This window comes from Esox lucius, chromosome 13 (assembly GCF_011004845.1).
Source record: "Esox lucius isolate fEsoLuc1 chromosome 13, fEsoLuc1.pri, whole genome shotgun sequence".
Classification (NCBI taxonomy): Eukaryota; Metazoa; Chordata; class Actinopteri; order Esociformes; family Esocidae; genus Esox; species Esox lucius.
The window spans coordinates 1295626-1323586 of record NC_047581.1 but is presented as its reverse complement, the minus strand read 5'-3'; the positions used below and the strand labels follow the sequence as shown (position 1 = coordinate 1323586).

The following is a 27961-nucleotide window of genomic DNA, read 5'->3' as shown; positions in this document are numbered from 1 at the left end:
GCTAGTGGCAAAAGCAATACCTTAATAAGAAACTTTAGTCAGTTTAAAACAATGCTTAATGGTGTCTAGCAAAATCTTCAAACTTGGTGTGATGGTTACTGCGTGACAAAATGAAATGTCGAGTTGCTATACCGACACTGGGCATAGCACATGAAGACACAGCCACTTACTTGGGAAACCAAAGTTTCCAGTAAGGGCCAAAACATTTATTGCTTAATTGCGGGCTGGCTGAACTAGGCTTGCCTGGTTCCTTTTCTGGTTTAATATATCCTAATGAGAGTGTCCTGTACATTCAGCAATTATTCTATCCATTCAGAGTTGGTTTCTAATTGTGTTTCTCTCCACATTCAGACTATTGTTTGCACTATGGGCCAGAAGTGGTACCCAAACCCAGAGGACCTTCACTGCATTAAAGGTTGTGAGGTAAGAACAAATGTCTTCTTCTTAGGTTGGAATTTACAGTAAAAGCTCCCATGTAGTCATAGTAATTATTCTTTTTTAAATCATTATAGTTTCATCATCATCATGGTATGTGTTATATAATGTAAATCACTCTGAAATATATTATCTTCCCTAGCCTCTTTTGGAGATTTTCAGGTTCTTCCAAGGATCTTATGACATTCCTATCATGGCATATTAATGATGTGAAATACTTCAATTCAGTTGTATCGAATGGGTTTAATTTATCTAAGCTTGGGGCAGCTGGTAGCCTAGCATTTAAAGCATTTGACCAGTGTTTAAATTAATGTTGTAGTACATGAGTACATGTTTGTGAAGCCATTTCCCATTGTCCATCAAAGTGAAAACGTCTCACTCAACTTAACAAAAAATGTAGCTCTAAAACAATATTGTGTACCCCAGGACAAGGTTTGAGAAACATTGACTTAGACAATAAGAGAATTCTTGGGAACTCATATTATTTGAATTGTCAGCATAACCTTATCATCCTTTGGTCTGAAATGGGTGCGCTCACATTACACAAGATTTGCTCAAATTGGAAACTGTCGTGATACCTGTGGCTTTGTTAGTGCATATTCTCTGTGGCTCTCAAAGGCACCCATCTCAAAAAACAAGATACAGATATTTTTGGCATGTTTTAAAAAAGCATTTACTGAGACTTGAAATGCTTTGGGAGACCTGTGACTGGATAACTCTCGGAACCAGCAGAGGGCGAACTAGTCTTGAAACTGTGGTTGGTCAGGGTTTAAAACCTGTCAGGGATAAGGCAGAAAAAGTCAATTTCCACCTAAAATGCTGTACCCAAATCTAAATGCTTGTAGCTCATGACCTGAATATAGTAGAAAAATGTTTGGTTCAATTTGAAAGGAGACACTCTGTAGTTGGTAGGAATTATAAATGTATGTATAAAAGTATAACACAATAGATTTGGCAGAAGATAAAACAAACCAAAAACGTGTTTTTTGTAAAAAAAAAAATAATAATAATAAATCATCCTGAACCTGGAGGAACTTTCCACTTGATTCAATAGATGTCAGCAGGATCTGGGTAAAGTCTCATTGCCATTTGATATAAAATTCAGTGATCTACTTAATCATTTTTAAAGCAAGGCCAAAGTGTCCTCTCTAGATTGGACACTTTGTGCCAAATGACCTACCCAGAACAAAACAGTGCAAAGGTGATTAAAATAAGGGTTACGCACTCCCAGGAATGTTACACATGATGGAAAATTTGCTTCCCTTCATAAAGGTACTAACAGGAGGCACGACAATCTGGCGGATCCAATTATCTAACGTGTGGTGTTTGCATCATATGTTAGATCACCACATATGATGTTAGATCATATGTGGTATCTATGCCTCCTTACACACATAGATAGTAAGCAAACAGTTGGCAGGAGTAAAAAGGAAAAGTGTAGAAGGGAATAAGAGAAAGAAATGTGGGAGAATTATCGACTTCTGGGAAAGCTCAAAAATGCCAGATGATGGCGTCACAGTGGGGGTCAAGAGCCAGAGGGACCTCCTGAATCACTGTTGGGTATTCAGGGACAAATATGGGGATGAATAGGCCATAAGAAAACAGCCACAAAATGGCATAGCCAAATCACATAGACAATTGGTTACATATAAGGACATTATGAACTGAAATCTACTATAATGACATGAACCAATTGTTAGTAAGACGCTCAGAAACTATATGGGGGGCCACGTAGAAGGATAAACTATGTCTGGTTAAATGTTAGAGACTCTTCTTTTCAGAAATACCAATTATGCGGTGTTAAAACCTAGCAAGGGTTTTGAATATCATAAATAGTTTTGTGCCGAGTTAATGGAGTTGGATTTCGGAGTGAAAAACTGATTTTATCAAACAAAACAATGCTTTGTTATATCTCTGGGACCATCAAAATGTACCATCAGATCCGAAACCAGTGACCCTGGTGCCTGTTGTGTGGATGTTGACTATACTCAAACAATTGCATAGGAGTTAGTTGCCGTAATAGCTACGTTAATTTGTATACTGCAGATTCTAAGCTTTCTGCACATATATAATATGCCTTTAACAAAACAAAATTCAACTCTTCGCACACTTGGTGGCATAAAAGTGTTGGTGTACCGGCTGCGGTACGCCTATTGAGAACAGGTTTTAAACAGTAAACCTAAAATCAGAGTTATGGAAGGTCAGGCTAGATAAATAGTGTGGTAGAATTTAGTATATTGATAATTTGAAGCAATATGGAGTTGTCACATGCTCTTATTGTATAAACCCAAAATGTATAGATCCAATTATATTTAACAATTTATTCTAAGACTATAGCTTATTATACCCAGTTTGAGCTTATTTTCATCAACATTTTGTAAACAAAATAAATGTTTGAAAACCAATTAACATTATAATGTTGATACAATGGATGGTTCGTCTTTCCAACCATAGCTCTGTCTATGAATTTTTGAGTGGTTCCATTTGTCCAAGCCTCTTTTTACAGATAAGGGGGCTAGGTAAATGTGTTATCGCACATACAGTATAAAAATATAAACATTTTCTGGAGTTTTAACAAAACAGATTGTTCCAAAAACATATTTTATTTTAATTAACAAATATTTCACTTTTCAATTGCATATGCAAAACAAAGCAACATTTTGTGCATTTTCCTAACGTTTGCATTTCAGTTGCACATTTTACAGTCCATAAAAGTTGCACTTAACTGACCTGCTATGTGGACTTAATGTCACATAATTTCACAAAGTACGTCAACAAACCAAGCATCTGAGAACTGACACTTCTGTTTACATCCTGGACCATAGCTGGCCACAGCAAATGCTCAAAAGTTTGGCTTAGCTTCACAAACATTTTTAATGACACTGCAAAATGTAAGCCCTGCAGTAAAAAAATTTTGTACAAGAGAGGAAGCACTTCCAATATGATTAAGCATTTACTTCAACACAGCATGCATTTGAAGGAATGCACCGTGTTCGATGTGTTGTGGTCTCCCAGTTCCAGCCACAATAACATCCCAGAAACAGCTGTAGCAACGTCTCACGCTCAGGTAAACAAAACACAGTAGGGCTGTCATTCTTCCTCTATAATATTATTGGAATTTCATTCCTTATTATTTTACATTTTGGAGTTATTTGAATATTTATCTTCAAATATAGCACATCAACTTATTGTCACTTAGACATCAATAGCAAACAAAGCGAGCTAGCCAATTTGGAGGGTACTGACAGGTGGCAAGCTAACTTTGCTAGCTAGCTAACGTGAATGTACTATACTAAAGAACTGGTACACCAAGCTATCCCGTTGACTATAATATATCAATTATCACATTATACATAACCTACGAACTGGTCTGTGGGTAAATTAATGTAATCTACACAGCTTGCTTGTAATTTCTTTAAAACTAGAAAGCCTGCTTATCACAGTAATATTACCTTGGCTAGACAACGTCATATATCAATCAGCTCCATTCTCTCTCGATACTCTTAAAACAGATTAGCCGATATTTGCCTTTTTCGTATTGAATGATGTCTGCAAATTATTCTAATATATATTTTTTTCGATACAAGTTCAAAGAGCACCACTGCACCTCCGGTTCAACCCCACTGACCCCCCTCTAGTACAGAAACTCCTTTGACTTTAGTCATGAAGGGGAAGATCAGCAAGGAGAAATGGAAGATTTGTGGTGAAGGGGTTACATCCATTTGCTACAGTTGAGTCTCCTTCTTTTTGTTTTTTTTCTAATTATTTATTTAAATAGTTTTGGTTTGTAATTGTTTTTGTTGATCATTCCTTATAAGAAATATTAATTTTTTATAAAAGATACCCTCCTGAATCCTGTCACCATTGACAGCTGACTGATTATAGCCTAAATGTGCAAAGAATAAATGTTAGGCAAATTTTCCTTCTTGAAATTTGTTGTATTTCTTCTCTCCCAAAAATGTTGGAATCGGAACCAGGATTCAATAAGAACTGGATTCGATAAGCAGAATTGTAATTGATGAGATTGAAATGATACCCAATCCTACTGGGTATGCACCTATCTGCTTTGCACATCTGGGTTTGGGCTGTTTCTCCAATTCTCCAATTCTTCTGTAGATATTCTCAAACCCTGTCAGATCGGTGAACTGTGATCTTTAAGTCTTCCCCCAGATGTCTGGTGGGGTTGAAGTCCAAGCTTAGGCTGGGCCATTCAAGGACATTCACATACTTGTCCCAAGGCACTCCAGCGTTATCTTGCTTGTGCGCTTGGGGATGTTGTCATGCTAAAAGATGAATCTTTGCCCAAGTCTGAGTTCCTGTGCGCTCAGGTTTATTTCAAGGGCCTCTCTGTATTTTTCTCCATTCATCCTTCCTTCAATCCTGACCTGTCTCTCAGTCCCGATTGTTGAAAAGCATCCCCATAACTTGATGCTCCCACAAACATTGTTCACCATTGGGTTAGTATTAGTTACATGATGAGCAGTACTGATTTTGGTAGATATGGAACTTGGCATTCAGGCCTAAACTACTTTGAAGCTCTGAGTGGCCATTGGGTTCTTGCCCAGTTACTTAGTTTGGCCAGACGGGCAGGTCTAGGAAGAGTCATGGTGGTTCCGAATTTCTTCCATTTCACAATGATGGATGCCACTGAGCTCCTTTCAGTCATTTAGCGATTGTTTTATGACTTTCCCCAGATCGACTGTACGAGTCAAAATTGCTGACACATACCTAGAATTGGTGTGTACAAACCTTTGACTAGTACTGTATGTCTCAACACAATGCTATCTCAGAGATCTACATTGACTCCTTGAATTAATTGGCTTGATTAAATGTATCAGATTTTAATTTAGCTTTTTCTGTGTGTGTGTGTGTGTGTGTGTGTGTGTGTGTGTGTGTGTGTTAATTGTGGTGTACTAGTTTGTGAACAATTGTTTGTAGATAATTTTGATGACTGTTTTTTTAAATAAATGTCATAGTAGTAGTATTAGTATTGTTTTGAGTCATAGCAGACTCACTGCTACTAATAGTTGTTGCTGTGATAGCTTTTCCAATGTCCTTACAATGTGATTAAAGAGGATGAACTGTCTTTCTGCTATTAATACTGCCTGTGTACAGTCTTATCAATGTATTTGGTCTTATGTTTTCAATTCTTATGAAGCCTTTCATGGGGGACAACTACTGTGATGCCATCAACAACCGAGCATTTTGCAGTTATGACGGTGGGGACTGCTGTCATTCTACTGTCAAAACAAAAAAGGTAAGCGTTAAGATTTTGTTTGCCAGGTGTTAATACAGTTAATTTGGTTCTATTTATTTATTTGTGTGTTTGAAAACTGCCACTGCAGTTAGTTTCAATTCCAAACTGAGTGCACTCTACTATTGTTTCTTGCCAGCTGTTTTAAAAACCAAAGACGGTGTTCCTATATAAAAAAAAATGCTATAGATTCAAGCCAACTTATTCGTCCCAGAATGCAAAGATAGCAAAAACTGGATCAAATGGGCAATAGTTTCCAAAAGCCTGGCAACCCGATGATGAGACAAGTGAACATTAGAATAATCATCAATACATATTTTGTCATGAGATACCATAGCTAAAACCAACATTTATATCTTAAAGAAAATGTAGGATACAGAATATATAGAATATAACGTAATTCCCTTTGTAAAGTATGATGGTGGATATTTGATGTTTGGGCTGTTTTGCTAACAAATTTCTAACTTGGTTAGAATGTAAGGCTTTGCCTGGACATTTTCAAGCAGAATCTGTCTGCCTCTACCAGGGGGATTAAATTGGGTCATCTGTGGATCTTCCAGCAGGACAAAAATCCAAAGCATTCCTAAAGATCCCCACAAATATTTCTCACTGACCACAGAATCAAGCTTTTGCAATGGCAATCCCTGTTCCCTGACCTAAACACTATTGAAAACATGTGAGGTGAGCTAAAGAGAAGAGTCCACAAGCTAAGATCAAGGACTGAAGTATCTGGAGAGATTATTTTGCCAAGGGGAGGGTGCACAAAAAATGTAATGTAGGGTGCCAATAATCATGACATATTTAAATGATTAAGAATTAATCTTTTCTTTGAACAGGTTTTCCTGAATTTGAGGTTAGATTTCTCTCATTCGTGTAAGATCAAACCCATCCGCAACAAAAAATGTATTGACTTTTTTGCTCATCTTTACCAATTGTGCCAATAATTCAGGAGGGCAGTCAGGTTTGTCATTATAATAATTTGCACATATACAGTGTACTTCAGACACATGTACACATGCACATGTAGAGTATACAGTGTACTTAAGAAAAAACTATAGACTATAGCAACTCCCTCAAGTGACTCAGGTGCCCTCAAAGCTAACTGAGGTCATCTCGTGATGGGGTGTGCCTTCACACATTTAGCCATGTGAATTTCAAGCCCCTCTCACCTGGCTCACAAGCCTGGCTTGAGTTAAAATATTTAAGCCATTTCAAATAGTTTTATAACCCATGTCTGCCTCTGGCTTCCCTGGGACCAGAGAGTTTGGTGTTTACATTGGAATGCATTAGAGAGATGCATAATATGCTGTGAATGATTTAGAAACCAATGCTTCATTTTCTTTGTGGCGATAGTATTATCAAAGCAGATATAGTTACAAAGCTGGTTTAAGAACTACATTTTCTTGGTGAAGTCCACTGTTTGATTCACACAAAGTAATGAAGCCTTTTGGACATACAATATACGTACGTTAAAATACTGTATGACATTTTGTAACCATTATATAGCCTTTTCACATTACAAAAACATAAGATGTCTAACAATCCACACCACGATCAAAGTATGTGTTTGAGGACACACATACAGTTCTGGAAAAAAAATGGAGACCAATTTTTTCTTAAATCAGCATCTTTACATGTATGGCAGCCATTCCATTCCAGTGTCTGTTAAATTTCAAAACAGGCACACCTCATTTTACTTAATGAGGTACTGATTAGGTGATTACCTGAACCAAATCTAATTTAACAAGGAAAAGTATAAAATCACTATCATCACTCTTGCAATAGGACCAGCTGGATGGCAAAAACAGTGCAAGTAGTACCTCATAGGTAATTTGAATAAGAAAATAACTATTCAGCATGACAAAAAAGTTCAAAAGAAAAGCTTTAAGTGAGGAAAAGAAGGGTTCAATTCTAGCTTTACTGGCAGAGGGATACAGTGAGCATCAGGTTGCTTCCATCCTGAAAATGTCAAAGATGGCGGTTCATAAGAACAAGATCAAGCAACAGACATTGGGACAACAAAGCTACAGACTGGCAGAGGTTGAAAATGACTGTCCACTGAGCGAGATGGCCGTCAACTCATTCGAATTTCACTCAACAACCGTAGGATGACATCAAGTGACCAACAAAAGAATGTCAAACAGCAGCTGATGGTTCAAAACAGGTTCCAACGGGCTGGGCTAAAGTAAAAAAAAAGCCCTTCATCAATGAGAAGCAAAGAACAACCTGGCTGAAGTTCGCAAAAGACCATAAGGATTGGACCGTAGAGGAATGGAGTATGGTCAACTTCTCTGACGAGTCAAATTTTCAGTTTTGCCCAACACCTGGTTGTCTAATGGTTAGACGGAGACCTGGAGAGGCCTACAAGCCACAGTGTCTCGCACCCACTGTGAAATTTGGTGGAGGATCTGTGATGATCTGGGGATGCTTCAGCATGGAATCGGGGAGATTTGTCTTTCTGAATGATGCATGAATCAAGCCATTACAAGGTTATCCTGGAAGAACACCCCCAACACTGAGAATAGTTTTTTCCAGCAGGACAATGCTCCATGCCAGGTCAATCAAGGTGTGAATGCAGGACCAACAGATCAAGACCCCGTCATGGCCAGCCCGATCTCCAGACCTGAACCCCATTGAAAACCTCTGAAATTTGATCAAGAGGAAGATGGATGGTCACAAGCCATCAAACAAGCCGAGCTACTTGGATTTTTGTGCCAGTTTATAATTTTTTCAGTGTACAATGGTAGTATAGTAGCCACTGAAGTCAAATACAGGAATCACCCTAATTAAATGATCAACATTTTCTTCATATGGAAAAAGAGGAAAGCGGTAGTCATTTAGGGGGAATTGGAATTTGATCAAGAGAGCATGTTCTACAGGGATACTAGAGATGATTTGGCGGTGTGGCCTCACATAAACTTGTATTCATCAAGCATAGAGAGAGCCTACAGGCCTGCTCCTGCTCTTCATAACCAGCCTAATGTGCTGTTTCTGGCAGCCACTGCGAACCACAAAAAGAGAACTTTTTTCACACACAGACTCAAAACAATTCATGAAGTGTTAGTTGTAATGAAAAGCGGTTGATTGAAGAGGGAAAAAAATTCAGTCAAGGAATTGTGGGTTACATGAATGGGATAGATTTACAATTGGGAAAATCCCCTGTGGTGGATTGGGACATAGGGAAGGAAAGCCTGTATATTTCACAGGGCAACCAGAGGGCAATCGTCCCTTGACTGCTCGCTGTACAAGAGAGGCCTTGTTCCTTCACACCCGGTAGCAACTCCAACACCCCATTCACCCCCACCTATCTTTATCCACCTCTGAACCTTTTTGCAAGCTGCTCATGATTTTTGTTTTATGTGCAACTGCAGAAAATTGTGTCCTGCTTTAATTGCTTTGGTATACAGATCGATCCCAAATCACTGTCACTATTGCTAAAGATCAACAAAAATACTATATGTTTTTGTTATTTTTAATACTGAAAGATATTTTACTCCAAAAAACCCTGGCGAAATGCAATAATAATTAAAGCTGCAGGCAGCATTTAGCAGGTTTCAGCAAACAGCACTTGACCTCTTTACTGCACCATTTGCACTGATAAACACATATGAACCCAGTAGCACCAAATATGCCATGGATTGTCCATCATGGTGAACTTCATGGCAAAAAAATTATTTGTGAGATACATACCTCTATTCAGACTTTTACTCACATAGTGAGCAATGTGAGCTTAACAGCGCCACCTTGTGGTTCATTCTAAATTCCTTTGTCCCATTTGGTAATTTCGTGATTGTAAACAAACCTACCAAGTTGAATTATAATATTATTTTGGCGGTAGAAGTTGTGTGCAAATATGGGAAAAACTAGGCCCTACACATGTTCGTTGGTCAAAAGTGGCCAGGTTTTCAACAGATTTCATTCATATAAATGTAAAGATCTTCATACATACAGGCAAAATATGAAGTTACATTAAGATCGGTCATTTGGAGCTAAAGAAATGAAGTTTGAGCATTTTTACATTCAAAATTATGGAGTTGAGTTAATGGGGTACAATGGCAAATACATTCTATGTAAGGGAAGGAGTTATCTACCTCTTTTCAGGGCTCTAACTCGAGCAGGGTGAGCATCGTAAGGTTGCATGTTAAAAAACTCAATAGTGCCACCGTGTGATTAAATGAAAAGTGCTTGCACACATTGTCATCTAAAGATTGTGAACATGTATACAAAGTAAAAATATAATCCGATGAAGCGTGTAGGAATTCTGTCTATATGCGCAAAACCACACCTCTATACAAGTTCATTGGTCAATAGCAGCCATGTTTTTTCTCTTACTTTCAAACCTAAATGTGATATAATCAATACGTCGGTAATTACATTTCATCTTTTTACTTTCAAAGGACCTGAAAAATGCATTTTAATACAGGCTTCAAAATACATTTTGTAATATATTTTCCATAATTGCAAAAATATATTTATTTTCCATATGGGGTGAGTTGCCCCCTGGTCTGAAATGTCGTCTCATTTCACTTTCTGCCATGCTGTGAACAACGTTAGGTCCAGATGAGCATGTCCTTTGCTGCCCAATGGAAGAAATAGTATCAGAGCATGTTAAATATAGAAATATGAGAGAATATATTTGTGTGTGAGTTAAAATATAGAAATATAAGAGTAAAATGTATGAATGTGTGACTAAAAAATATATTCTTATGAGAGAAAAAACTGTATTTATGTTAGAGTAAAAATATATGTATGTGAAAGGAGAATGTACGTATGTGTGGGTGAAAATGTATGTATGTGAAAGTAAAATGTATGTATGCATGTATGTATGTGTGAGAGTGAAAATATATGGGTGTGAAAGGAGAATGTATGTGAGAGTGAAAATATATGCATGTGAAAGGAGAATGTATGTACGTGAGAGTGAAAATATATGTATGTGAAAGGAGAATGTATGTATGTGAGAGTGAAAATACATGTATGTGAGAGTACCAGAATGAATAATGTCTTATACGGTCCCTCATATTTTTCCCCAACCCCTCATATTTTTCCCCAGCCCCATTTCTCTACAATAGAAATGTATCAAATTTATGAAAATGGTTATATTTCAGAACAGGTTGCTAGGTAATAATATGTAACAGTAATAGTATAGCAATAGCAACAGTAGTAAAATAGAACGCGCAATTGGGTGTAATTTAGCAACTGTAAGATGCAGTCTGTGGCCAAAGTACTTGCAATCTGGTCTACTTGTTTAGGGCGGCAGCCTTCACCATGTTCATGGCATTTTCTGTTGTTACCCAGACTAGACAGCTCTCATCTAGGCCCCAATCAGCTAAAGCTTCTCTCATCCCTGTTGCAATGTTCGCACTTGTATGAACATACAGTTTGCATACAGTGATAATAATAAGTCAGCGATAATAATATGTCCTCATTAATAAAGTGTACGGTCAGACTTAAGTAGGGCTCCGTTGTCCAGCTGGACCACAAGTCTGTTGTTGCTGTATAATATTCCACTTGTGACAGCTCAGTTTCAACTTGGGTCTTGCATTTCTCATACAGCTCTGGGATGGCAACTTGAGAAAAATAATTGCGTGATGGCATTACATACAGCTTGTCAAGCGAACAGATCATGTTTTTAAAACCCTCTTTGGTAACCGTGTTAATTGGTACCATGTCTTTGGCGACGTGAAATTAAATGTTGAATCTGTGATTTCTCTCTGCCGTTTAGAACCTTTTTTGTATGCCGTTTTTGCTCTGGAGGGCATTAAGATGCTTTGGCCTCGTCATATGAAGATTTGAAGTGCCGTTTATATAAGTACCCGTTTTTGGTCAACCTGTCTGTAGCCGAAATATTTCCATATGATTGACGATGCATTTCTTTTTGCAACCAAATTCTACATTTTGGCCTTTTTGGCCTGTTCCTCGCTCATCATTTCATCACACGCAAGCAGAGCCTGAATGTCAAACACGTGCAGCAACGAACTCTGTGTTTATAATTATTATTATTATAATTAACTGTATCCAATAACCCATAAATCGAAGTAAATTACATTATATCAGACAGATATAATGCTAGTTTTCCATTTGAAAAAATAAATAAATTGTAGACTGATATATGTTTACCTTACTAAGTCACACGTTCTGCGATGTGACTATTGCAGACGCGTACATCGCAGTGTCAATGCTAAAACCACATATATTGTGCAGCCCTATTATGCATGTTGGATATTTGTGCATATTTATGCAAAACCACACCAATGTACTGTCACTGGTCAATAACAGCCATGCTTTTTTTACAAACTTGCCTGCTTTTTTTTTTTAAAGACCTTCATAAAACCCAAATATGAAATTGTGAATATTGGTTATTGGTGCCAACAGAGTAGCGTATTTTTCATAAATTCAAAATGGCTGAAAAAACTACAGAAAAGTTCATGGATCCCAATTGCAAGTATGTTACATAAGAGGAGATGGACTTAACTATCGCTTTTCAAGGCTCTAACTGAAACGAGGTGAGCGTGGTGAGCTAGCATATGTGGAAAACCCACTGTGTGGTTTACTAAAAAATGTAGCAGTAATTTTTGTTCTATCATCTTTGTCAATATACGAACCAAGTAGAATTATAACATCATTATCCTTGTAGTAGTTGTTTGCATAAATGTGCAAAACGCAACTGCACATGTTTATTGGTCAATAGCAGCCATGTTTTTTAACCTACTAGCCTGGCTTATATAGCATTTCATGGCCTTTGTCCATAGATGCCAAATAGTGAACTGCTGAAACCTTAATTAAAGCTGCATAGCAGCATTTAGCGGGTTTCAGCATTGAAACAACTACTAGCCAGAATGCACATTTTTTTCAACTTATATACATTGTTGCAAGCAAGATGACATCTATGGTTTTTCCTTTCCTATAGTGCCCCATGTGGCCAATTTGAGACACCATTCAGACAAACTAAAATTACAACCCTGATCATGTGTACCAAATGTAATCTCACTGAGCGTAAATGAACAGATGTTTGGCCAATTGAGTTTACTTGCATTTTACATTGAAATCGTTCTCAGGACATTTACCTCAATTGGTATTATAATACAATTTTCTTCATTTGATAAATATGGATACTTCAAAAGTCTGACAGTATCAGAGCACCACAACACCTTAAGCACCAAACAATGTCACTAAGTAGTCATTTGAATCCAGGCAAGCCTAGTTCAGCCAGCCCGCAATAGAAAGTGTTGATCATGGCTGCCCTCTCAAGATCTGAACCCAGGTCACCCACGTGATAGGCTGTGTCTTTAACCACTACGCCACAGAGCTCACCTATTGCCGGGTGTCAGTATAGCATATTGACATTATATAATAGTCATTCATTAACATCACGTCAAGATTGAATATTTCATTAGACACCATTAATCATCCTGTTAAACCGAGTAACATTTCTTAAGTTTACCTCCACCACAAATAGTATCTATGAACTGCATGACTTTTGCCACTGGCCGTTTTAAAAACGCATTAGCCACTAATATGTTTCTAGACAACATTCCACATTGTGTTAAACTTTGTAAAGTTTTCTTATTAATTTTACCACCACCACAAATAGCATCTATTAACTGTATGGCTTTTGCCACTGGCCATTTTAACAGCTTATTAGCCATTCGTGAATTACATTGATACAGTAACTACTTTTACGTCAAGTGAAAAGACGAGAGAATCATGTAGCCAGCAAAGTCTGACTATCCTGAAGAAATCCTAAGACATTAATCGAAAATCCACCAGAAAGTCGTAATATAACAGTAAACTAGTGATGGCCGTTCTTCTAGCAGCAGAATATTATGCTAGCAGCACAAACTCAGATTTAATTTTTCAAAATAAAAGCAAACATTGAACTATATAAGGCGATATAATTAACAATCTAGTCTGTCATTTTATGTTTAATGTCCGTTCTAATGTTGTTCTTGTCTGTTGTTTTTTTACATACTAGATTGTTAACTATATGGCCTTATACATTTCAATTATGGCTTTTATTGTGATAATGAAAAACTGAGTGCTGCCAGCATAATATCCTGCTGCTAAAATATGCTAATGAAGACTTGTTTCGCCATCACTACAGTAAACAGTTTAATTTTAGGCTTCCCATAGCTACAGAATGTTGTAGCCAGCGAAGTGTTTGTCTATTCTGAACAAATCCTCTTTTACCACTGGCCATTTTAACAGCTAATTAGCCATTCGTGAATGACATTAAGTATCCATCAATATAGGTGACGATAACTGACTTTTGTCAAGTGAAAAGGCGAGAGAATTGTGTAGGGAGCAAAGTGTTTGTCTATCCTGAACAAATCCATCAAACCTATTTTATTGTAGGCTTCCTATTACGTAGCTACATAAGGTTATAGCCAGCAAAGTTTTTGTCTGTCCTGAACCTCAGGGATAATGCGCTTAGACTGTTAGGGGAGTCAAACGCGGGACCTGTCGGTCCATAGCACACGTCTCTAACCACTACGCTATTTAACAAGGGGTAGTCAGTCAGTCAGGGACTGATGGACTCACTCAGAGACATTCGCTCTTTTAGGCCGGTTCCGCTTATGCGGTCCAGCAAAAATGTAGGCCTTATTGTATGAATCAGCCAAAGCCTTTTAGGTACCATTTATCAATATCCTAATCTGCTATGAGTCTGAGCTTACCGTAGATGTCCATGACCCGTTCCTCTGCATACACCAGCAAGGTTATTTTTTTTAAAAAACTTACTAGCCCCTAAAAACATTTTTACTGTCCCTCATTCCAAAACTTGTAAATTATCAGTGTTACAACATGGAACCAAATACTTTCATTACTTAACATGATTAACCAATTATGCATTCTGGATATATAAAACAAAATATTTTTATATTTCTTTCATAACATTTCTGATTATAAAAAATGTGAAAAATAATAAGTCATAAAAGCATTTGACATTTTCAAACAAAACACTAACTCATTCACCCCAGGGAACAAGGTGATCGGCTGGTCCGTCAATAACTAGATATGCAGTTATGTCGTGCAATCACCCAGTGGGCATCTGCATTTAAATTCCTGATATAACCAAGGGCCCTGAAGATGGATTGTCAGCCACCTGCTTGGCTGTTATGCTGAACAGGTGCTGTTTGCTATTGGCATGGCTGGTCGGAGATTGTCTGCAAAAGTTGTCAGTGCCTTTGTAAAAAGACCCACATTTGTCCGCTCTAGCCAGGAACTTAGGACAGACAACAGTGCATTTGTGTTCCAAAAAAGGTGAATTTTGTTTTGTACTGAGGTAAAAATGTTTGCTTTCGTTTGAGCTGGTAGTTATCCTTCACTTCCTTCAATTGAGTGACTCGTGCAAGTTTTTTTTAGGGTTAGCGTAACACTGTTCATCTCTTGACTGGTCAACAGCTCACGAAAGGAGCTGCAAGGTAGTTTTGTGCGTGTGCCAGATTACGAAACAACTGGTGGATGTCGAGTTTATAATGTGATTATTTTCCAATCTCAATTGCAATTTTCTGCTACAGCAACAGGCTAGTTATAGTGTACTTACTTGCTTGCTTGCTTATTGTGGTGATAAAAAATATTCTGCTATTTTCACTAGTCAGAGTGAAAACTTAAGAGGCCACATATACTACTGTTGAATCAATATATATTCAACAGAGTATGCCAGAGTGTTGTTGATGAAACTGATCCTTTTAAATTTAGGTCAAGGCCTGCTTTTAAAGAAAATCCTTGGAATTATGAGAATATATGTAACCTTAAGAACATTTGTAGAAAAGTAGAACGTAACTGCAAAGTGACAAATATACACGTTCATTACATGTATATGAGGGAGCTGCTATCATCTTATTACCTACTGTGATGGTAATTCCATCAATAGGAACTCTTAAAGGAGTAAGTATAGAGACAAAATTATCTTGGCACAATTAACAGTTTATTTGCAAATAGAGAGACACGTCAAAAGCTTACAGAATAAACCTCTGAGGTAAATACATGAACAGTCAGTATTTATTACAGTTAAAAGGGGTGTGGTAAGATGCTGCCCAGCTGTATTATGTCACCCAGGTTTTACCCAAAGGATGGGCTGTCCCCCCACCTTATCCTTCCTGCCCTAGCTGTTTACTGTTGTGTTTACCCAAAGGGGCCAATTGGCCCTACTTTCCCCAAGGGCCACATTCCTAAGGAACAAAGGACAGATACCCTTTTTGGTTTAGACAGACGATCAGTCCTCTGATATTACGCAGACATGTGTGTCACAAACAAAGACCAGAGTTACATACAAGGTAATAGAAAAGCAGACATTTACATTAGTTCAAGAATGTCCATAACACTACTTTTGCTGTTTTACAGCTGTGTGAAGCGCTTTTTGATTTGGGCTAGAGAATGGCTGTGCAAATAAAGTTATTATTTGCCTCCACTCATGCAGTACATGCAGAACCACACATTCTTGTAAATGTGTTAAGATTTGGATGGATAAAACTATAGTAAAGCTAAGTTTCATATGAATTTACATATACGTAATTAAGAAGCCAAGTAGCTAGTCTTACAAATCCCTACGTTGCCAGACACATTCCACTATTTTAAACTTGGACATCGTTTTTTTTCTATCAAACTAACATTATAGTTAAGTTAGCGAACGTAAGCGTTCTGTTTGGTACTGCTGCTTTAAAAACCATAGTTTTAAAAATAAGGTTAGGTTGCCTTAGAACTACATAGCGTTAGTTACTGCTTTTCTAACGTTACTAACTACAATTTTAGCTTCACTAGCGTCCTGGTGAAAACACTATTGTTTTCACGTCCACTTTCCAAACTAGCGTTAGCATTAGCAAAGGCGGAGTAATGCTAAACTGTATTGCAAAGCTAACTAACCCGCTAACGCATGATAACGGTTTGGAAAAAGGTTCCTTACCTTAGTATAATGGGTCCATTTGAACGGAGATGTTAAACCAGATCCATATAAGCAGTTTGGTTTGGCACAGAATTTAGCTAGCTACCTGATTCTTCTGTCGACACTGGTCTCCCACACTTCAAAATGGACAGTTTGTGCAAAGGATTGTGGTCATTGTTGTCTTAATCACCACATTGTGTTTTGAATAGGGTGAATCTGCCTATTCAGAAACTACATTTCCCTTCTCTCTGGTGAGAAATTAAAACATTTTGGAGAAAATTAATGCACCAGAAGGTATGCGCCAAAACCAAACGTTTTAATGTAATTAAACTTAAATGAAGCATACGTGACTTAATATCAGTATACCATGAACTTAACAATTGTTTGCTTTCCATTACATCTCACTGAAATAAAGTATTCCATTTGCCTAAATGGAACCAGCTTCAGTACACAGCTCCGGAAGAGACCACTGCACCTTTTACTTTCCTTTCCAAAAAAGTCGAAAAGGAATGTTTTGAGTGAGGAACAGAAGCGTTCAAATTGCAGTGGGCTCTTTATTTTTACCCTTCTGTTCCTCACTCAAAACCTTCCTTTTCAACTTTTTTGGAAAGGAAAGAAAAAGGTGCAGTGGTCTCAATTGTCTCCGGAGCTGTATATCCTGTACGTACCCATGTTTTCAAAACACAAGTCTTAAAAGGATTCCATCTCAAAACTGTATGGCCGTTATCAGACATAAACTTCCTTGAATTTTTTTTCCAGTTCATAAAGGGCCAAACTGAATCATACTTTACTGCTTAGCTGGATTCATGTTCCTCAGCATGTGTATTATATATCATCACTCTGAGTCAAATGGATCAAGCGATATCAACCATTATAAACATTTGTGTTTTATTGTGCCCCCGTATGTTCGAGTCAAAAGTGCCTGCAATATCTTGATTATTGAGATTGTTTTGAACATGTGTACAAATGCATATTTTGCAATATAAATATCAGTGTCTTATTCATATGCATTTATATAAAAGGCCACGCCGATGCTAATGTTTATTGGTCAATGGCGGCCATGTTTCTCAACAAAATTGTCTGGCTTTGTCTGATCGGTCATTTGGTATGATAGGAGTAGTGTTTTAAATGATTTTCACAAAATCCAAAATGGCGGAAAATCCAATATGGCTGATTTTATAAGTCCCATTAGCAAAATTGTTCATTGTGAGGAGACTGACCTATGTACCAACATTCAATACTCTAGGTTACATGGGGTGAGTGTGAGGCACAGCACCACCATGAGGCCAATTTGCAAAGCACTGCATCAGAAGTTGTGGCCATTGGGCTAGCAGTACCATGTAAATTGTGGACCTATTGCAACCTTTTATCTAACGGGAATTTTCATTTTTCACAGAAAAGGGCATAATAATAATGAATGCCAAGAAACACTAATAATAAAAAATAACCAATGGTAATAATAACAATAGTGTTTCACCAGTGAACTGCTGAAACACAAATAATAATAACCAATGGTAACAATAACAATAGTGTGTCACCAGTGAACTGCTGAAACCCTAACAATTGCTCAAACAAATGTTGTAATCCTTCTTCACAAAAGGATGTGTCCCCTTAAAAAAAATTGCCTTTAAAAACAGATCTTAGACCATATTACATACAAAGTGTTCCCAGAATGTTGCAGAGCATTGTAATTTGTGTATTGATTTAGGTAGAAAATCTACTCAAAACTATATTTTAGGAGATATTTTCCTCATAAATCTGTATGTTATTCATACCTTGTTCTCTGGTATTGTTTCTGTATTTCAGGTTATACCATTCCCCATGTCCTGCGATATTCGAGAAGACTGTGCATGTCTAGACCCAGATGCCCAGGAAAACAACCAAGGGGTCCGTCAACACTCTCTGGGCTGATCTTTGGGCCCCTGAGTGCCCCAGCAGCCCTCACTCCATCAGCATTTCTCTCCCCATGATGCTTACAGGAGGACATCTCCATGTATCACACCACAACACATGCACATGTTTGATAACAGTGAGATCCAATACGCAGGTTTTTAAGAGATGGCCCAAAACTTTAAAAGCAGTGTTAGGATCATCCAACAATTCAAACTCATCAGTGTAAAGCAGGTGGTAATTTACAGAGAACTAGAATTGGAGAGGCAAAGCTGGCTGCAAGGGGATGTGAATGAAGATCGGTTGTGTCTGCACTCAACCAATGCTGCTAGTTTTGCTGCTATAGGCCATGTAGCCATCTTTCTTACTCCACACATCACATTTAGACAGTATTTTTTTCTGGATATGTGTACAATATGCCTTAAAGCTTACAATACCACACCTGGCCAATGTTGCATGTCTGTCATAAAGACAGCCACAGTATGCACTGGGTACTCTCAATGCTCAAAAAGAACCTGCTGTCAGATTTTAGATGCTTTCTATTTGTTACATGAGACACATGAGCACTTGTGTTTTGTTTATTTTTCAAAATCAAAGAAAACCTATTATTTTGGTTATATACAATATGTCTGCCTTGTACTATAGGATCCTGCAAACACACACACAACCCATCAACTCATGTAGAACACCACTCAGTTGCCATAACCAAAGTAGGTCAGTCTAAAAACTGGGCTTGTTTACAAGAGTCTTTATTTAGCTATTGTAAATACGTATATGTCAGCTATGCATTTTAATGTTCTGTATCAGTATTATTTGGAATTATGTTACAACTTACAACTCTCTCTATTTCGGCCAATAGTGTATTATTGAGTCGTCGCAATGGTTCATTGTTGCATAGGTGTCCTAGGCAAAGTCACTGTCTCTAAAGTCAAAGCTCTGTCATATAAGAGCTCTTTATTGTGACATCAGGAATGTATTTCAGGCCTTGAAGCTGTAAAAATTAACTGGTGTAGGTATTGTAATGAAGCTTGACAGTGAACTTTTTTGTTATCATGTAACACGTTTGCCTTTTCATTGTGCTGATGATTGAAGAGAGAGAATACGTTATTGCACTTGTTTTATTCTGTACTATCAGATTTACCTAGACTTTTACCTGGCCTCATTTTAATCATTTCTTGCTCAACATGAACCCTGTGACAGCCACCCCACACCTCTCCAATTGTGAGGTGTATGGTTGAAAGTTGTGTGCAACTGACGGCTAAAATAATGAAATGTAATCCTTGACGAATCAATGACATAAGATCAATGACAAATACCAGCTCAGATTTTAGCATAATTTCAAGTGCCAAAAATAGAAATTTGAGTTATGGTATATCCCCATCAATCTATCTGAACTCATGTAATGGTCATTTACCCATAGATTATATTCAGTAGGTATAACCATGTCATGAACTGACAGCAGATAAGGTGAAAAATATTGAAAAAGGTGCTGAACCCTATTGCTCATGTGAAGTCGCTCTGCATAGGAGCTATTAGATACTGTTAGAACTATTTAGATACTCATTGCTTATATTTTTAACTACCTTCTCTTCTTTCAGAATATGCTATAATTATGGCTTTCTCTCAGTCCAGTGTTGCTTAGAACTGTTTGGTAGATCTTGATTCAAATGCACTGTTTTTGAGAACAGCAACTTTTTGCATTTGACACAAATGACAATTATTATTTTTTTTTTATTGATGGTATGCTTTTTTCTTTTTTAATTCTAGTTAGCTTTTTATCATTGACCTCATTTACTGCACTTGTTTTAAACAGTTCTGTCAGAAAAAAAGTGTTTCCTTAAGCTGCTACAGTCATGTATTTCAATTGCATTGCATTCTTATGTCATTATATTAACACTTTTTTTGTCATTATTTAAACCTATTTGAATCACTTTTCATGTAAAACATAATGGGGCCCTTCTAATGACAAGGCATACTAGCTGTTATAACCAGAGGTCACATCTTCAGTAGGTTTTAGCATTGATCAAAGAAAACATGTCATACCAAGCTAACAGTGAGATGGTGTTAGCATAGCGGGAAACGCTAGCAGCTGTTAAATATGTGACATCTGGTTTGAACACATTCTGAATGAACAGCTACCATCCTCCTTAATGATTACACCACGGTAGAGAGGACAGGAACTGTTTCATCCATGTGCTAAATAAAATAACTGGGTTGTTTAAAAGACTACAGGTCCAATACAGTCCAATACAATCTGGAGAGCAGGTTATGGGAGACATTTTTATAAAGCATTTTCATAGTGCATAAGATCTAGGCAAATGTTTTTTTTTTTTTTTTACATTTAATAGTATTCGAGTTGTGGTTTAATTAGATATTTTTCTTCCCCCTCATGGTTCTTGGATTTCCATTTAAGTTTAGTTAGCTACAGAATGTTTCTTACTGTAAACACTTACTGAATAACCATGGAGCAACCAGTTAAAGGTGCATAAGTTAAAGGTTTAGGTTTTTTGTAATATATATTTTGATACCATTCTACATGAGTTGATTGATTATGGCCCATAGTCTTATTGGAGATACAATGCCTATGAGGAGTTACATTTTGTAAATATCATTGCAAAACATTTTTCATCAACAAGCCATAAAAGCCATGTTGCTATAGTTGTTCATAAGCATTCCAAAAAAGGAATCTTAGAATAGGATGTAGTTCTGCACTTTCCCCACTAGTGTTCAAGTTAGAATTGGGGAATGGAAAGCTGATCCTAGATATGTACCTAGAGGGAAACTGAGCACAGCCTTGCTGCATATGAGTGCATTTTGCACGCATTATTCCTCTGAGCCTCAGTGGTGTCATCATTTTAATGATCATCCACCAAATATTTTGTTGAACATGGACACACCAAACCCAGTCCGTCAAAAACAGTAAACTGCTGACCACTGTAAACTAAACTAAGAAATGGAAATGCTCTGTTCACTGTACCTTCGGTAGTATGTTTCAGCTTGTCTTTTAGGAAAAACAAACTACCTGCCAAAGTGTCAGTCATTATTATTTTGGTTTACTTCAGTGAAAGAAAAATACAGGAAGGTTTGTTTCAGTATGTGTAATGTTTCACAATTAGATCAGCTGGTCAGGTATATCCTTCATAAACACAGGGGTACAAATTTAGATTTCCAGTAGGACGGTTTCACAGCTGGAGCACAACATTGGACAAATTATTCAGATAAACCAAGGACAAATGGTGGTGAAAACACCTACCAATAATATAACTATGCAACAATACCACAGGAAGCTGGTGTCATCTTCATTCCGGGGAACGGGCTCATAACAGCTGGAACCGAATAAATTAAATGTTATCAAATACATCACCTTCCCTTAGGCAGTTTTTTTTCCATGTGTTTGATACCATCTCATTTACTTAATTCCAGACAATATCACCTGTCACCAGCCTCCTAAAGGAAAATGCACAAACACATACAGTGGGGAGAACAAGTATTTGATACACTGGCGATTTTGCAGGTTTTTCCACTTACAAAGCATGTGGAAGTCTAAGAGAAAAATCCAGAAAATCACATTGTATGATTTTTAAGTAATTCATTTGCATTTTATTGCATGACATCAGTATTTGATACATCAGAAAAGCAGAACTTAATATTTGGTACAGAAACCTTTGTTTGCAATTACAGAGATCATACATTTCCTGCAGTTCTTGACCAGGTTTGCACACACTGCAGCAGGGATTTTGGCCCACTCCTCCATACAGAGCTTCTCCAAATCTTTCAGGTTTAGGGGCTGTCGCTGGGCAATACAGACTTTCAGCTCCCACCAAAGATTTTCTATTGGATTCAGATCTGGAGACTGGTTAGGTTTGAGCAGGGAGACCTTGCGTGCGCTGCAGGATTTTAATCCTTAACGGTGTAGTGTGTTACTAATGGTTCTTTGAGACTGTGGTCCCAGCTCTCTTCAGGTCATTGACCAGGTCCTGCAGTGTAGTTCTGGGCTGATCCCTCACCTTCCTCATGATCATTGATGCCCCACGAGGTGAGATCTTGCATGGAGCCCTAGACCAAGGGAGATTGACCATCATCTTGAACTACTTCCATTTTCTAATAATTGCACCAACAGTTGTTGCCTTCGCACCAAGCTGCTTGCCTATTGTCCTGTAGCCCATCTCAGCCTTGTGCAGGTCTACAATTTTATCCATGATGTCATTACACAGCTCTCTGGTCTTGGCCATTGATGAGAGGTTGGAGTCTGTTTGATTGAGTGTGTGGACAGGTGTCTTTTATACAGGTAACGAGATCAAACGGGTGCAGTTATTACAGGTAATGAGTGGAGAACAGGAGGGCTTCTTAAAGACAAACTAACAGGTCTGTGAGAGCTGGAATTCTTGCTGGTTGGTAGGTGATCAAATACTTATGTAATGCAGTAAAATGCTATTTTTTTTTTAATCATACAGTGTGATTTTCTGGATTTTTGTTTTAGATTCCGTCTCTCACAGTTGATGTGTACCTATGATAAAAATGACAGACCTCTACATGCTTTGTAAGTAGGAAAACCTGCTAAATCAGCAGTGTATCAAATACTTGTGCACCCCACTGTATATACATTCATATACATACACTTACAGTTGTGCTCATAAGTTTGCAGAAATTGTGACATTTTGGCATTGATTTTGAAAATATGACTGATCATGCAAAAAAAACTTTAATTCAAGGATAATGATCATATTAAGCCATTTATTATCACATAGTTGTTTCTCCTTTTCAAATCATGATGACAAAAATCACCCAAATGGCCCTGATCAAAAGTTTACATACCCTTGAATGTTTGGCCTTGTTAAGAGACACACACAGGTGAAGATGGCAATTAAAGGTGAATTTCCCACACCTGTGGCTTTTTAAATTGCCATCTGTATCTGTGTATAAATAGTCAATGATTTTGTTAGCTCTCACATGGATGCACTGAGCAGGCTAGATACTGAGCCATGGGGAGCAGAAAAGAACTGTCTAAAGACCTGCGTAACAAGGTAATGGAACTTTATAAAGATGGAAAAGGATATAAAAGATATCCAAAGCCTTGCAAATGCCAGTCAGTAATGTTCAATCACTTATTAAGAAGTGCACAATTCAGGGATCTCTTGATACCAAACCCAGGTCAGGTAGACCAAGAAAGATTTCAGCCAAAACTGCTAGAAGAATTGTTCAGGATACAAAGAAAAACCTACAGGTAACCTCAGCAGAAATACAGGCTGCTCTGGAAAAAGATGGTGTGGTTGTTTCAAGTAGCACAATACGACGATACTTGAACAAAATTTAGCTGCATGGTCGAGTTGCCAGAAAGAAGCCTTTACTGCCCCAATGCCACAAAAAAGCCTGGTTACAATATGCCCAATAACACCTTGGCATGCCTCAGTTTCTGCCACACTAATTTGGAGTGATGAGACCACAATAGAGCTTTATGGTCACAACCATAAGCGCTATGTTTGGAGAGGGGTCAACAAGGCCAATAGTGAACAGAATATCATCCCTACTGTGAAGCATGGTGCTGGCTCACTGATGTTTTGAGGGTGTGTGAGCTCTAAAGGCATGGGGAATCTTGTGAAAATGTATGGCAAGATGAATGCAGCATGTTATTAGAAAATACTGGCAGACAATTTGCTTTCTTCTGCATGAAAGCTGCACATGGGACGCTCTTGGACTTTCCAGCACGACAATGACCCTGAACACCTGGCCAAGTTAACCCTCCTGTGGTTACAGCAGAAAAAGGTGAAGGTTCTGGAGTGGCCATCAGTTTCCTGACCCTAAGCTCACTGAGGCACTCTGGGGAGATTTCAAACTTGAGGTTCATGCAAGACAACCAAAGACTTGACCTGGAGGCATTTTGCCAAGACGAATGGGCAGCTATTCATCTTGCACTACCTACAAGAATTCAGGGCCTCATAGACAACTATTACAAAACACTGCAATGTGGTCATTATTGCTAAAGGGGAACTACACAGTATTACGAACAAAGGGTATGCAGACTTTTGAACAGGAGTCAGTTCATTTTCATCTGATTTGTTTTTTGATTGTGCCACATTTGAATGTTGAGCTACAGTTGAATGTGAAATAAGACGTTTTGCCTGCTCACTCATGTTTTCTTTACAAATGGTGCATATGTTACCAGTTCTCCAATTCTCCAAGAGTATGCAAAATATTTTGAGCACAACTGTATACATACACACGTATATTGTCACTATAAATCAAGGAGTACCAAAGACAAGCACCAGTATTTGAGCACCATAATATTGTAAAAAGTTCTTCATTTCACTGAAACAGTCTTAAAATGATAATACAGATACTGGATATCTCAACTTATTTTCATTTTAATTTCTTTCTTCCACTATATTTTTTATTCTGTAATTCTTGTAGGTTTTCACATCAAAACTTTGATCTTTTTCTGGAGACGTACTCATTTTCGATCTTTATCACATTTGTGACATCAAACAAACATATTTAATTGGTCTGAATTATTTTTTATTTATTAAGATCTTTTATATATTGCCATAAACTACAACATGTAAACAGGTTTTTCTGATGGAAATGTTTGACAGGATAGCTTTATCAATCTACTGACAGAAACAGGATACCTTTTTTTGCTGTACCTCATTCCTGTAATGTTTGCTGCTTACATACATATTATAGTTATTTAAGCCTCTTAGCGATATCATTGTGTATATAATTATTTATTAAGAATGTAATTTTTATTTATATTCACACATTGTTGATCTAAGTTATTTTTGTATACCATTTCATTGTAAATCTCTTTGGTTATTCAAAGTTATTATTTTCTTTAAATATCTGTCCTTAATAACTGGTCTAATTATAAAATTCACCAACAAATTCAACTTTTCAACAGTTACTGGTGTATTTTGCCTTTTATTTTTATCCATGCAAAACTGTCATTAGACCTTACTTTCTCTAGTATACAGTATTTGCAATACATTTATATTTTCTTTCACATACTCAAATATTAAAACAACACAATAAGAACAGAACATTAGTACAGCCATGCCTGATGCATAACTTTATTTACAAAAGTACATTTTTAAAATAATCCATTCCACAGCTGGCCAAATCCAGGAGTGCCCAGCACTGTACAGTTTGGGGGGGGATAATCGGCAGGGGTTTCCTTGTCTCATCATGTTCTACAACTCAACTTGTGGCAGGTTGGGTGACTGCCAGCTCATTGTGGTTGATACTCCAAGGAGCGTTCTCCTCTAAATCATCAGCTTGGATAATGTTCTGGTGGAGGAAAAAGTGTGATAAGCATTTGGCTTAGCGGGTCATGTTTCATATCCAGATCTTCAAGGCCGTTACTACAAATTACATACCAAAACATTGTGAGAAAAAGGGTACACTCATACCCGAGCTCTATATATTTATTTAAAAGGTTAGAAAATATAGGAGTTTCTGTGGTGAATATTAAATATAATAGTATAAGGGGGGAAAATGAATTATTGCGGTGGAACAGCTGAGCATAAGCCATCTGCTTCTCTAGGCAGATGGGGATTTTTGACCAGGTGTGGGGATGTTTTTACACACAGTGGCCTTCTGCCAGTGGTAAAGTGTGAGGTGCCCCAACCCAATACCCCCCTTTCCCACACATTGGTGGTATTTTCCTAGGAACTCTCCATAATGCCTCTTGGCTTCAAAAGAGCTATGGCTTATATATTCCTCTGCAAACATATCCACTCATAATACATGTGTCAATGCTAAGGTCTACAACATTGCAAGGCTTGAAACTCATGGAGTACATAAATCTGAAGCAAAATATCTGGAAACTTTCAGGAGATTTAAACACAGTACATTTCCATGATCCTTCACCATTAATTCACATAAGGAGGTGTCACTATTATGGTTCATTATGTACCTTTTATTTCAATACATTTTACAGTAAGTGTAAACACTTTACAGTAAGTGTACACATATGGAAAAAGGTCTGCAATTCAAAACGTATTAACTGCACTTTCCAACCATGTCCCTATCTACGATATGACTGAGTTTTAGTTCTGTAACACTGATAGTTTCGAAAAGCGCTGTTCAAACAGGCGGATTCCATTCTACGCAATATGCAGAATGCACTGTTTATGGCAATTACTAGCAGGGATACCAGGAAATTCAACAATAGCCATCTCCCTGGCAAGCTAAAATTATCTAGTATTAAGGCTTATTTGTACCGTTTCTTTTGTGTAACCTTTTCTGTTATTATAGGTGCATTTTTCCTATTTTCATTTGTGGTGCTTTGATGCATCACAAAGCAGATATTATTTTCATAAATTCTTCAAACATGGTCTTCAATTTTTTTTTCATAAAATGTAACTTTTTTCCTGACATTTATTGTTTAGAAATCAACACTGGTTAAGGAAAAGCAGCATTTCTTGTTTCATAAAATAACACCACAGTTCTGGGTGCTGTATTGTTTTTTCCCCTCAAACACATGTGAGACTGATGTGAAATCTGTATTCTTTACTTTCATTCTCAGTAAAATAAAACGCTGCCAATGTTATACAACTGGAATTATAAAATTTAACAAATGACAAAATAAACATATTTATTGGAGAAAATGCCCCACAAGCAATTTAAGAGGATGTTGTGAAAGAAATAGTGAAGAATAAACAAATACGGCAGCACTGAAATAATGTTGCCCATAAGACTCCTAACAGCTGTGCCTCAGCAGAAATTGACACTTCCTCCCAGAGGTCGCAAGGTTTATATCATCTGTGCATGACTATATGCTGTTCTGCATGTCAAGTTGGATGAGTCTTCAGAAATGATTGCCGTGTTTTGACGGCATGAAAAACTGGCTCACATTTCCACTTAGGCCTAGCTCTGCCCCAAACATCCATATACATTATGGCCAATTTCGTTTTTTTCTATTGTTCTGTAGCTTGCATAAAAAAAGTCATGATAATGTGTATATGCACAGTGCCCTCATGAATTACCACAACTTTGCACAGTGCCTTCCAGAATTTCCCCACCTTCTAGATAAAGATGAAGATATTTTGTTCATCATCATGATCTGAGAAATCAAAAAAAAAAAAATAGTGAAAATAGCATAGGGAACTTTTCTTGGCACCATATTCCAGCAACTTGGATTTGAAATTATGAATTTTTTACAAGGGGTCGGTGCCTAGAGGATCGGGCGGCAGTCGAAGGCGTGGGCCTCGACAACCCGATCCCTGGACATGGAAACCAGTTCTAGGGATGTGGAACGTCACCTCGCTGGTGGGGAAGGAGCCTGAGACCATGCGTGAGGTTGAGGGGTTACGACTAGAGATAGTCGGGATCACCTCCACGCACGGCTTGGGCTCTGGAACCACACTCCTTGAGAGAGGATGGACTCTTCAGCACTCTGGAGTTGCCCATGGTGAGAGGCGGCGGGCTGGAGTGGGTTTGCTTATAGCTCCCCAGCTCTGCCGCCATGTGTTGGAGTTTACCCCGGTGAACGAGAGAGTTGTTTCCCT

The 27961-nt window shown here is 37.7% G+C and overlaps 2 protein-coding genes across 3 annotated transcripts in view; one reads left to right on the top strand and one right to left on the bottom strand.

Moving 5' to 3' along the window:
- Positions 1-21943, top strand: part of pappab (pregnancy-associated plasma protein A, pappalysin 1b) — a 222641-nt gene extending 200698 nt beyond the window's left edge. Inside the window, exons 20-22 of the mRNA XM_029124699.2 lie at positions 352-423; positions 5594-5692; positions 18375-21943. Of these exons, the coding sequence (XP_028980532.2) occupies positions 352-423; positions 5594-5692; positions 18375-18479 (276 nt within the window). The 3' untranslated portion in view covers positions 18480-21943. The remainder of the gene's footprint in view (positions 1-351; positions 424-5593; positions 5693-18374) is intronic.
- A 3426-nt stretch (positions 21944-25369) lies between these two features.
- The window catches only part of ak5l (adenylate kinase 5, like), a 43064-nt gene continuing 40472 nt past the window's right edge, over positions 25370-27961 (bottom strand). For both annotated transcript variants that reach the window (XM_020044517.2, XM_020044518.2), the window contains exon 4: positions 25370-25739. In XM_020044517.2, the coding sequence (XP_019900076.1) occupies positions 25650-25739 (90 nt within the window). In that variant the 3' untranslated portion in view covers positions 25370-25649. The remainder of the gene's footprint in view (positions 25740-27961) is intronic.